The sequence below is a fragment of the Delphinapterus leucas genome, chromosome 19, assembly GCF_059928025.1.
Source record: "Delphinapterus leucas isolate spDelLeu-1000000601 "Yukka" chromosome 19, BTC_Dleu_Yukka2, whole genome shotgun sequence".
Taxonomy (NCBI): domain Eukaryota; kingdom Metazoa; phylum Chordata; class Mammalia; order Artiodactyla; family Monodontidae; genus Delphinapterus; species Delphinapterus leucas.
This window is the reverse complement of record NC_143147.1, coordinates 45,362,619-45,375,733: the sequence shown is the minus strand read 5'-3', so window position 1 is coordinate 45,375,733 and position 13,115 is coordinate 45,362,619. Positions and strand designations below refer to the sequence as shown.

General features: G+C 37.6%; 1 protein-coding gene across 13 annotated transcripts in view; it reads right to left on the bottom strand.

Annotated features, from left to right (window-relative positions):
• MBTD1 (mbt domain containing 1) overlaps nt 1-13,115 on the bottom strand; it is a 70,477-nt gene that overhangs the window by 14,644 nt on the left and 42,718 nt on the right. For 12 of the 13 annotated variants that reach the window (XM_089901070.1, XM_089901073.1, XM_089901068.1 and 9 more), the window contains 7 exons: nt 9,236-9,353; nt 6,713-6,847; nt 6,352-6,440; nt 5,908-6,142; nt 5,245-5,300; nt 4,800-4,904; nt 566-713 (listed from right to left, as the gene is read on the bottom strand). In XM_089901070.1, the coding sequence (XP_089757196.1) occupies nt 566-713; nt 4,800-4,904; nt 5,245-5,300; nt 5,908-6,142; nt 6,352-6,440; nt 6,713-6,847; nt 9,236-9,353 (886 nt within the window). The remainder of the gene's footprint in view (nt 1-565; nt 714-4,799; nt 4,905-5,244; nt 5,301-5,907; nt 6,143-6,351; nt 6,441-6,712; nt 6,848-9,235; nt 9,354-13,115) is intronic. The other variant, XM_089901074.1, reaches the window with a different exon arrangement.

Sequence of the window (13,115 nt, the reverse complement as noted above, 5' to 3'; positions counted from 1 at the left end):
TATTTAAGGGTATGTAATCTTTTAAAAAGTCACATAGTAATCATTTCTATTTTTTAATTTTTTTTGGCCACACCGCTTGGCTTGTGGGATCTTACTTCCCCGACCAGGGATCGAACCAGGGCCTCGGCAGTGAAAGTCCCGAGTCCTAACCACTGGACCGCCAGGGAATTATTCCCTCATATGGTAATCTAAAGATGAAAACTTGCTTTCTCTCAAAGGCTAAAGTACCTATTTTTTTAAAAAGTTCATGTATGCAGTAGCTCTTTGAGCCTACATCAACATCTCAACAGGGCTTGAGAATACCAATTCTTATTATAAAATGTACAGATGCTAAGGGAAAATTCTACACCAATGTAATTTATTAAAGCTACTTAGGATACAGTTCTTTATGTTTTCAGAGCACCCCCCAGCTCTTGTTATGTACGCATATGTTTATATATACGTATACACACATACTATATTTTCATACAGCAAGAAATCTAGGGCTGTGGTAAATGTTGTAAACAGGTACCATGTGAAAGGAAAGCAAGGATGAAAACCCAGTGTATATATTAGGAAGAAGTACCTCTGGGTGGAGTAAGTTCAATCATGTTAATTTCACAGAAACCAACAGGGAAAATAGAAGGGGAGGTTGCATGATAACAGAACCAGTCAGATCCATCGGCTGCTTCTGAGCCATCGATCCCAATCATCAGGAATCCATCAGCCAGCACCTTTTAAATTAACAGAATTCCAAGTATTTTAAATTAGGTACCCACAATGTTCACTGCAGCACTATTTACAATAGCCAGGACATGGAAGCAACCTAAATGTCCACTGACAGATGAATGGATAAAGAAGTTGTGGTGGCACATATATACAATGGAATATTACTCAGCCATAAAAAGGAACAAAACTGAGTTATTTGTAGTGAGGTGGATGGACCTAGAGTCTGTCATACACAATGAAGTAAGTCAGAGAGAGGAAAACAAATACCGGATGCTAATGCACATATATGGGAAAAAAATGGTACTGATGAACCTAGTGGCAGGTCAGGAATAAAGATGCAGACGTAGAGGATGGACTTCAGGACATGGAGGTGGGGAGAAGGGGAAGCTGGGACGAAGAGAGAGAGTAGCAGTGACATATATACACTACCAAATGTAAAATGGATGGCTAGTGGGAGGCAGCTGCATAGCACAGGGAGATCAGCTCGGTGCTTTGTGACCACCTAGAGGGGTGGGAGGCTGAAGAGGGCGGGGATATGGGGATATATGTATACATATAGCTGATTCACTTTGTTGTACAGCAGAAACACAACACTGTAAAGCAATTATACCCCAATAAAGATGTAAAAAAACAAATTAGGTACCACTATTATAAAAATGATTCTTTAAGTGACATTCTATTACATAAAGGTCTCTTAAAAGTGAAAAATGTTTCTTTATTTAATTACCTTAAATAACTGAAATTATAATGAAAAAAAGCTGTGTAAGTTCTAGTGTGTACCAGAAATCACAGCATGGTTCCATAGAAGTGATTTCAGAGGTCTAGGGAAAACAGTGCCTCTGCCAGTGGTCAAGGCTGTCTGCCGCTGTGGCAGTGGCACGTGAAAGTGGGCTGAGTGCTCTTCTACGATTTAACTATCTAGTCTCAGCTAGGCTTTAAATCCTACTCAGTTATTTCCTTCTGATTTACCACATAGAGAAGTTTTTCTAAACCTTTTCCACCTTCCTCAAGCTCCAACTTTACCTCTCTCATGCTCTGGATGATCGTGCTCCTCTATCACAGAAACTATGTGAGGGGCCTCACAGTCCATCCTTTGCACCTCAAATTGTTGTAAGTAGTAGTCCTTTCTTTGCCCCTCAAGACAAACTTCTCCATCTTGACCTATTGTCACTGGTACCTTGCTCCTAAAACACCATCTCTTATACTCTAACGTCCCCCAATTCCCATTACATTAAAAATATTTTATTTTGAAACAGTTCAAACTTACAGAAAAGATACAAGAATAATACAATGAATTCCTATATACTCTTCACCCAGAGACTCAATGCAAGTTATATACTATGTAACTCCTTGAAGTCTGACTTCTGTCCTGACCCTACTAAACTGCTAAATTCACCGATGACCTCCGAGTTTGTCAAATCCAGTGCCTTTTTCCCAACACTTCAGCCTCCCTTACAGTATTCCATACCAGTTGACTACTCAATTTTTTGAAACATTTATTCCCATAGTCTCATTACATTACAGTCTACTGGTCCATCTTCTCACCTCTGTGTTCATTCCTTCACATTATTTTGGTGGCCACCCTTTCACCTCCAACTCTTGTTTCTGATTTTAGCCCTTTTCTTTTGTTTTCATGATGGCATCCACTCTTCAATGGTTGACTTTTATGCCAACAATTTCTCAAGTTTTATCATGAGTTTGTCACCCTCCCAGTGTCCCAGTCCTGCATTTTACCTGCATGCTGAACATATTCTCTGGGAGTTGGTACAGGGCATCAAACCACAACTTCCTTCTCCTGCTCCTTTCAAAGGCAATCAATCACTGGGTCCCCACAGCTCTCCCTAAACATTCAGTCCCTTTATCCTTGCCATTAACTAACTCTCTCCTCATTATGCTGTTTGATATCATTGCTTTCAGCCTTCCTCTACGGACATCTCCCCTCTTACACAGTTAAACTTTCCTTTGGTATGACCTCTGTTCATTCCAGAAACCTTTACCAACTTCTCCTGTTCATAAAGAAAACTCAGACAGCCTGACCAAGCATTAAAGACTGCATAATCTAATTCCACATCATCTTTTTGTCTTTGCCTGCAGATTCCTTTCTCCTAGTTATTTCTACTATATTGGATATGTACACTAACTTTCTCTTCAACCTTAACAGCTCTAAGACCTCTGGAAAGGACTACCTCCACTCACATGGGATTCTTTTCTCCCTTTCTAAATACAGCTGACTGGATCAGGGGTTAGTATTCAACCTTCAGAGGACCAGGCCAAAGGCTGGGCTCAGTTGTTTAGATTCTCTCTCAGTAATTAGAATTAACAGGCACAGAGATAGTAGTCAAGCCATCGGTTGGAGCTGGCACTGAAAGGTTGTGATACAGACAGGGACAGGGGCTACCATGTGCAGACTGAGTGAGCAGGATACCAACAGAGAAAGAGTGAAAGAAGAGTGGTGCAGACACAGAGCATAGGTGGAATAAAGAGACCCCCGAGAGGTGGAGGATAACACTAAGTTTATGCCTTCCCAGGTCTCATCCCTGTGTCCTTGCATGTCTGTGAGTGTGCCCATTGCAACCTTAGAGTAACTTTCCTAGAGCTCACTTGAGTGGGTTTCTGTTCCTTATAAACAAAAAGCCCGGTCCAGAGTATTCAAAGCAACTTGTCTGATGTGTAATGTGTGCGAACCGCTCTCCATTTCCGAAACGTGGCCTGTACTTTCCACTCTTGATGCTTTTGTGCATATTCACTTTCCATGGCACAGTTTCCTCCTGCATCTCTGCTTGGCAGAGTTTTTCCCATCCTTCAAGACAAAGTTTTCAAATGTCCTCTCTTCCATAAAGCTTTCCCTGATTCCTCTGAGGAGATGTGACCTCTTCTTTATTTGAATTCCAACAGTACTTGTACCTTTCTTAAATCATAGTTGATCTTGTATGTTAAACTTATTTTCATACATCTTATCTCGTTCTACGAGACTGTAAGCTTCTTAAAGTCCAAACCAAACCTAGCATGGCAAGAATTCATAAAGTATGTTCTAAGTGAAGCTGGGTATTCTACTCGCTGGACACTTATTTTCCTTTCACATAGAGCATGGCGCTGGTTCCCAAACCTGGCTGATTTCCAGAATTACCGAGAGAACTTTTTATTTTCTTTATTTTTTAAACAAATACAGATATCTGGGCAATAATTCTTGTGATTCTGATTGAGTAGGTCTGGAGTAGGTCATGGAAATCTATGTTTTAGATAGTACCAGGTGGTCTGGATCACTAGTCAGGCGAAGAAGAAGAACAAGGGTTTGGAGCCTGTCTGGTCTAGCTGTGTGACCTGAACACAAGTGTCTGGGACATGGCAGCCATCACAACTGTTTTTAATTCTTCTGGCTTAAGGCTTAAAACTGTGTTGAAATGCAAATCACAATTTAGTTACACCTTTATGTAAGCAGATTCTGGATCAATGGTTCTTAACCTTGGTTGTACCTGAGAATCACCTGGGGACTTAAAAAAAAAAGCAAAAAACCAATGCTAGGGTCCCAAACCAGACTGATTAAATCAGAATGGGGGTGCAGGGTCAGGGAAGAGGCCTAGTCAATGGTATTTTTTTTGTTCCCCAGGAGATTCTGATGCCTACTGAGAATTGAGAACCACTCTTCTCCATCTTTTTATAAAAACAGTTTCAGAAGACAGAAGAAAAGAGAAAAGAAGAAGTAAAGTACTACTAAAAGGGAAAAAAAAAAAAAGCACACAAAGGAAACATAGGAAACTGAAGATAAACTTGGCCTTGTTACAAATTCTGTGCTGGACAAGCTTTGACCAGGAAGTAAGTTAAATAAATATTCCTCCTCTAACTTAAGGATATACTTCCATAAAATAAAGGTAGCAGACTCAAGATAACAATCTTGACAACAAGATATATAAAAAGAAAAGCCCCTAAGAGAATTCAAATTTATTTTGAAATTACTAGTAACGTTCTCCCCAGTGAAGATGCAGATGCACACATTTTATGTCAAAATGACTACGTTAGGGGCCTCCTTCTCCTATTACCTTAAACCTAGCTCCTACAACTGCATTTCTATATTTTAAAACCTATTCTCTTACCTTTCTAATGGTCGCAACACATATTGTGGAAAGATTTAATGGGTCTATAGCTTCCAATTTCATTCCTTCCTTGAACCATTCCCCACTCTGGTCTACTTCTTTTACCTAAAGAATTACATGAAAGTACATCTACTGTCACAAGTGTTAACAGTTTAATAATTAAAATAATACCAAGCTGAAGAAGTTTACCAGATGAAAATACCAAGTGTCTTCTCCTACCTACCTAATATTATAACTCAAACTTCCATTAGGGAATAGAGAGAATTCAGGCAAATAGAATTGAAGAATAATTATAATCAACAGTTGTGACACATATGGATTACAAGGCCTTAATCCTTTTAGGTGAACATACGTAATTACGATTTCCATAATATTAGGAAAAAACCCACAACCCTATTTCAAACCTAATTTACAAATGAGAGTTCTTATAAAAACTTCGTCTTACCTTAGCAAATAAATGTGGTGGTGTATCAAAATGTCCATCCTGTTTCTTTGTAATATCTACAAGGAAAAGTTACATACTAATCTGTCAGCATTTGTGGGAAGACCAAAAACCACGTTTCTTTGAAGGTTTCAAACTCACAAGGTATGTATACTCTAAAACATGGCAAAAATACATGCCTTCTACATTTATGGTGAATAATATTCTTTAAAAGTCTTTCTCTCTTTAGAGTACATGTGCTGTTAAATACATTCAGCCAATCAGAATGCTGGAAATTCCCTAGTTAGGGAATTACAACTTTAGAAAGTACGTTTTAATGTGTTTACTATTAAGTCTAACCATATTTAATTTCACTATTTCAACTAAAATTGAATGGAAAGGGAAAGGCTATCTTCAGTTCTTTCAAACAGGCTGGATAAAAAAGTGTAAGAAAACAAATGTAGCTGTGACCAAAAGTGCATTATTTTTTACTGGAGCACAAATGGAAGGAATAAAAAGGAACTGTTAGGACATTAATATCCTGGTGTGAAACTTTCCTAATTAAGGTAGAATAAGCAGCCCCGGCAACTAGTTTTGATCTATGCTATTCTGCAGAGAAAAATAACCAAGTAGTACAATTTAGCCTCAATGGTATTTTCAACAGGAGTTCTTGTGACAGGTGCTTACCAGATCTTTTGAATCGATGGCCTATGCTTCGAGACCAACCGATATGATGGATTAATGGGCTGTGCATATGGCACCAGAAGTCATCTGTTCTATCTTCACTCTCTTCATACACTAGTCTTAACCTTCCTCCAATTACACTTTCCACCACTGCCACTCGTGTTCGACACAAATGCCTCTTGTCAACCACTTCTACTCTCATGCAAGGTTTGAAAGGATACTGCATGCTCTCTGAAACCTTGAAAGAAAAGCAGAACTGTTGGGAATTCATGACAAAGGTCTACAAATAATTTTAGTATTGTACTATAAAAATACCGAGCGCACTCGATAGTTAACATAGGTCATCTGACTCACTAATTGAAACAATTCCTTAAAAAACTTCGAAGTTATTCCATTTTTTAGAGTTCTCATTTGCCACTTCAGTCCTTTCTAAGGTCCTGTCTTTACCTTTTGTGAGAAATCGGGAGGAAGTGTTTTGGCACCAGTAAGTCGTTTCACTAGAAAAGCTTTCCAGTTTGTATACTTATGCTGAATAGCTAAAACAAAAGAAATAACCAGTTACACTTTAGCAAAGAATAGAATTGCTTCATAAACTGTTTGTTAAAATAAAAAAAGTAACAAATTTCCCTGCAATTAAAGTTCTCAAGAAGAGTAACAAAAATAGGGAAAATAAGCATGTCTTACTAGCAAGTAAGTTACTTGAAACCAAAAAAACATTATTTTAATTTCTATGTCACTTTAACGTTACTAAGTGTAAAACTGCATTAAAGTGCAAATACTCTATAGTAAGGGTAAAGAAGCTACTCACTTCTGGGAGGGACAAGAGGTTTTCCACTGGCTGCACACCAACCAACTGGATGGATATCAGAACCACATATATTGCACCAGAAGTCCAGACCAGAGTCATTTTCAAATCCTTCATATCTTAAAAGGGCATTGTAGCCTGAAACCAACAAAGCAATTGCCGCATAATAAGAAAACCACATGAAATAAAACAGGATATAGTTGCTGGTAGTGGTTGTCAAATGTCAGTGAGCATCTGAAACAGATTCACGTGCAGGGCTTGTGAACAGACACATAGCTGGGCCTCACACCCCAGAGATCCAGATTCAGTAGATCTTGGGTGAGCCTGAGAATCTGCATTTATAACACGTTCCCAGAGGCTGCTGTCACTAATGGTATAGATGAAACTTTGAGAACTATCTGAACAATGTCATTAGTTTAACTGTTTTCAGAGCACGGCCTACTCCTCTGAATGTATTTCAACTTGACCCATAGTTTCTTAAATTCTAGAAAAGAAATTCTCAGTGAAAAGAGGGGTGGGAAAGTTCTATTAGAATGTGTAGTTTTGGAAATAAAGAAGACTGTGGTAAGTTAGTATAACCTTGTTAAGTCACAGAAATCCAGTTAAAGTACATTTCAAAGAAACTGCTTTATCCAAGTGATCAGGTGACCAAATTATTACTGGATAATTTGGATGTGGCTCCTTTAGGAGCCTAAACTTTTCTGTCTTGTTTATTTGGAAATAAGATTTGAAAATGCGAGGTCAAAAAGTTCCGTAAACACAAATAAAAGTATGTGAAATCACTTAAAATCTATTTGTACTAAACAAATCGGAAGAATTACTTCCTGAAAAGAACAAATAGTATATGATATATATTGTTTATAATTTAATAAACCTTGTATTGATAATAGATTAAGGTTTAATTTAAGGCCTTTAGTGGAATAAAAAAGGCCCGATAAACTTGTATTTCAGGCTGGGAGCTAAGTTCAGTCAGCATTTTCATGTGTTAATATTTATGATGAAAATTTATAGCATTAAACTTTTAGTTTTAAAATTCTATAATTCACAGAACAACTCGTGACTTTGCTAACTGTTGCTGATTCTGGGTTCATGATCAATATCAGGCTCACTTCTAAAATGTCATTAAAGGGGCTTAAAATGAGATATAAGTTGCAATTAGATAAAACAGAAATGTAAAACCAGATGGAAGATAGAAATAATTCTTGGATATTAAATACATGGATCTTTAGAGCCATTTAAATGCAACTGATTTAAACATCAAGCAAAAAAATATATACTGCTGTTTTCAATTAAGGTGTAGAGCATAATACAAGCATTTAGAGAATGCTTATATAGCTGGGGAAATGTTTCAAGGAAAAGGTGAGAACTGAACTGGGTTAAATACGGTAAGTGAGAGAGTGAGAGTGAGTAAAGGCATGGAGGTGACACAGAACATGATGTATGAGAGAGGAGGAAAACGAATCTCACAAGAACAGATCATTTATGTTGGGGAACAATAAAAAATCTTGCCAGTGGTGTGTGGTGAAACGCATCAATAGCTGTAAGTGCTGACCATCCTGATCCTTTAAGGACAAAGAAGCCATTCAAGACAGAAAGATGGAATTGAGATCATTTTTAGGTAAATTAAGTCTATCAGCAGTACATAGGGAGCAATACGCAGGGTGTATGGGGGAGAATGGCTGGAGATAAGCCTAGAAAGAGTAGGAGGAGTAAGATACCTCTACCAGTAATCTCAGGACAACTTTTATCATCTGAGCGGCTGCTCCCCCTCTGAAGCACTAGTGTCCTACGGCACCACTCACTAAGCACCTTGTGTTAAAACGTATTCAATATTTAGCAGATGTGAGCTCGCTGAAAAAAACAAATCTTATACGTCTGCACGTCAACTGCCCACGGTGTCTAACACAGCAGACACCTAATGCATTTACTTCATGAGCAACAATGTAATAAGGGCTGGGGTACTTGGAAGAGGTGGGAATGAAGAAAAAGGTAGTACCCAAAATAGACGAAATTTTCACCACTAGTTTACTTCTCATATTATGGACCATATCACTATTTTTTAGTACTTCGACTTTTTTGTTACTTTCCAAAGCATCTCCCTCTATCAGGGGCTGGTAAACTATATATGGCCCACAGATCTGGCCTACTGCCTGATGTTTTTTAGTTTGCCATCTAAGAATGGTTTTTACATTTTTAAATAGCTGAGAAAAAAATCAGAGGTAAAATAATATTTTATGACACGTAACAATAAATAAAGTTTTACTGGAACACAGTCATGCCTATTCATTTACGTACTGCTTCGGCTGCCTCTATGCTATGATGGTTGAGTTAAATGGTTGTGACAGAGACTGCATTGCTCACAAAGCTGAAAATATTTACTGTCTGGTCTTTTACAGAAAAAAATTTGCTAACCTCTGCCCTACATCACACTTATCTGGCAATACTTGAAAATTTACAAATACGCTTTCTCATAAGTTACAAATATAATTGACATTTTTAAAGTAAATTATTACACATGCTTTTCACCTGCTAATTTTACAATCCCAGCAATCCAGAAGACTTTGGTAGGTAGGCTGCAGTCTGTATTGGGAACTTCTACTCTCACATTTTCTGAGATATCACCCCAGCAGGTCCCCATAGGTGCCTGTCATATAAAAATTATTAAATTATCATCTTATTAAATAAAGCCTAAAACACATCATTCAAAATTAAGCACTACCATCAATCATGGAAACATTAAACTAAAAATACCGTTTAATTCATTCATTTTTCTCTAAAAATATAATTGGTATCCCCTGTGTCACAGAATTCTATTTGGAAAAAGCCGATGTCAGGGACAAGCTCAAGATGAAGAGAATTCACATATATTAGAATAGATCCATGTCGAGTTCAAAATTCAAAACTGCCCTAAAACAAGACTTGAGCAGCAATTTTTGCAAAATCCAAATTACAAACTTGACAGTAGGTTTCAAAGGAAAAAGCTGATTTAAGAAATTCATTATTTTTAATATGAACTGAATGAATGTACTTTACCTTAACCTCTAATTTTAAAAGATCTGGTCAAAGAGCAGAAAGAAAGATAATTCCAATCAGCAACGTGGTTTCAGAAACACAGAGAAACAAAACTTAGTTATCTATATTTTCAACTTCAGTTAAATTCATAGAATAGAAATATAGTCTGTTACAACTGACCTGTGGCAAAAGCACCAGATAACGTTATTAAAAAGGTGGAGTGGAAGAGTTTTTGGAGAATCATACCATGGTAAATTGTTAAATAATTTATTATTTCAAAATTTCTCATGCAGGAATTAACATAAACAAAGAGAAAACTTCCAGTGTTAGATCTGGTAATCAATGGCCTCCACGCAAATGGTTAAGATGGGGACTCAGAAAACCTATTAAATGAATACCATGAAGGGATTTTCCAAAATCTAATATGTTTCCAAATTACAATTTCCATTATATTTTAATCCTTAAATTTGAGGCAGTTTACAATTATTTGGAATTTAGCAATGGTTAACTAAACCAAATAAATGAATATAGGAATTTAAATGCTGATAATACCAAACAGTTTCTGCGGTCCTTGATAATCAGCTCCTCGTTAAATACAATTTAGAACCTTGATCACAGAAAAAAGGGTTAGGTAAGGTTATAAAAGACCTGATAATATGAACAAATCAGGAAAAGACAAAATAGCTTCAAAGCTAAAAGATGACTAAACAAAGATATCCAAGAGTCACACAAACGAGTCCATCTGAACACTGGGCAAATGTCTTCCATGCAAGGCTGCTCACACTTGGGTGGATGCTAACCCAACAGGATTAGCTTAAAACAGTACTCAACCCTTATGCTCTCGATAGTTTAAGGAATTTCTGAAGGAGAGGAAGAAAATGTCAAACAACACTGAACTAGGATAAGTCTAGAAACCAAACACAGAATCAACTTACGGCTATTTTTTAAAGTAGCAAGCAATGAATATACTTCAATCACTTGGAGACAGTGGCCTATCTCAACTATTTGTAATTCTGGAAGGATACACATAACTATCTTCCCGAGCTGTGCAAAAAAATAATACATCTATTATGACTACCTCTTTCTGATTTTTTTAAATTGAAAGAATGGACTCTTCAGGTTCTGCTATCTCCCCCTATATCATTCTAGACTGTAGGGCCATCCCTATTGCCAGCAGATATGATTAGAAAAGGAGAGGCTGGAAAGAAGATAGGTAACAGATCAAGCTACCATATATTAACACAAAGACCATGTGTTAATTTCTGTGAGGATGAACCAATTAGAGCAGACAGATGCAGTGAAATGTATGCATTAAATTAAGGTAGGATATCCATTCCTCTTTGTTTGGCTGCCAAATCTTGTGGAATGGGCTTTATTTTTCACTGAGAAGGAAGAAGCATGGTTATGCTGACAAGTTGTGTGTTAGGTGGGCACACTGTTAAATGAATTTGGCATACAGGACTGACTCCCTTTTGAGCTAGATGTGACAATGTCATACTGACTTTCTTTTTTAAGTCTTAACAATTGTTTGGAGAAAATAACTTCTGGTCACATTTTACTAAAGAGAATGTGTCAATATGCTCACTTAGAAAATAAAGTTAATGCTCACTTTAGTGGGGGATGTTATGTTTTGCTCCCTACAGTCTGGATTGGTATAGGAGAAAGTAGCAGAAAGTGACATTTGTTCTTGCCTGTAAGGTTGTGGTTCTGCTAGGCCCTCTTAAACCAATCCATATGGTTCACTCTAAGAAAAAAAATGAAGAAACAAAAACAAAAACGAGCACCACAGTCATTGCATAGTATGTGCTCAATGTGTTGAAATAATAAAGTCATTTCATAGATATATCTGCCCTTTTGTTTAAAATGAATACTCTTAAGTGTGGAAGACTAAATGACCCAGGGCTTGAGAGCCATCTTCATCCAAGTCATCTGTCTTCTCTTGCTGGCAGGAGGGATACCTCTGAAAGTCTGGATTGGCATAGCATGAACTAGCAGAACCATAATTTACAGGTAACAACAAATTTACCTTCCAGACTCAGGACGAGAGGTCCACCTCAGGTTCCTCCCAAACCAAGAAGATCTGCTTCACCACTTCCTGCTCCAGGGCCACTCGTGAGGGCTATCTGGGAGCGACTCTCCTTCCCTGCAAGGTACGCTGTCATCAGGTCCTGCAGGACATGGCCAGATCCAAATGTTGAGGGCTCCCCAACACAAATGTATGATAACCTCCACCTGACTGTCTATCTGTAAGAAAGTAATTGGGTGGGATTCTTACTTTTCTGTGCTTTAAGAATATTCCCAGATAGTCCAACAGCTCAGATGGCTAGTATTTAGACTCTCAGAGGACTGACACACTGTACATGTGATGCTTTATGGGAGAAATACAGATTTCCCTCCACAGAGCTGACAACCTACAACTTTTGATAATCACAACCTCCGGCAGTGACAAAGAATTTAAGTGGGCAGAAGTCAGCCTTCAGGTTGCACATAGGTAACTATTATTGATCCTAATAATATGGCAAATATACAAAAAGCCACCATTAAAATACTTTGACTAATAGGCATTATGATGACTAAAATGAACCTAGTAGAGAAAGACAGGCTATTATTTGGCCAAAAAGGGGAGAAAACATTATAGGAAATTAACGAGAAAGAAATTAGAACTCCTAAGTATTATTTGCTAGAACTGATAGGAAGTAGAAACAGAAAAAATCGATCCCTCTTTCCCTAGAAAGTCCACTCACCTTTTGATTTGATAACACAATCTATTGGGTTGGCCAAAAAGTTCGTTCAGTTTTTCCGTAAGATGGCTCTAGTAGCCCTTAGTTGTCTTTAACTTCATTTGAAACAATTTTGTTAGACTGTATTGTGACAGCTGTCGTATCAGTGTGCACTTAAAAAAAAAAAACTTATCAAAACTGGTGAATTTTTGTGTAGCCATTTTAATATTGAAGATGGAAGAAAAAAGCAAAATTTTCAGCGTTATCATGCTTTATTGTTTCGAGAAAGGTAAAAACGCAACTAAAACGCAAAAAAAGATTTGTGCAGTGTATGGAGGAGGTGCTGTGACTGATGGAACGTGTCAGTGGTTTGCGAAGTTTTGTGCTGGAGATTTCTTGCTGGATGATGCTCCACGGTCAGGTAGACCAGTTGAAGTTGACAGCGATCAAACTGAGACATTAACTGAGAACAATCAACACTATACCACGCGGGAGATAGCCAACATACTCAAAATATCCAAATCAAGCACTGAAAATCATTTGCACCAGCTTGGTTATGTTAATCGCTTTGGTGTTTGGGTTCCACGTAAGTTAAGTGAAAAAAACCGTATTTCTGCATGGGATTCTCTACTGAAATGTAATGAAAACGTTCCATTTTTAAAACAAATTGTGAT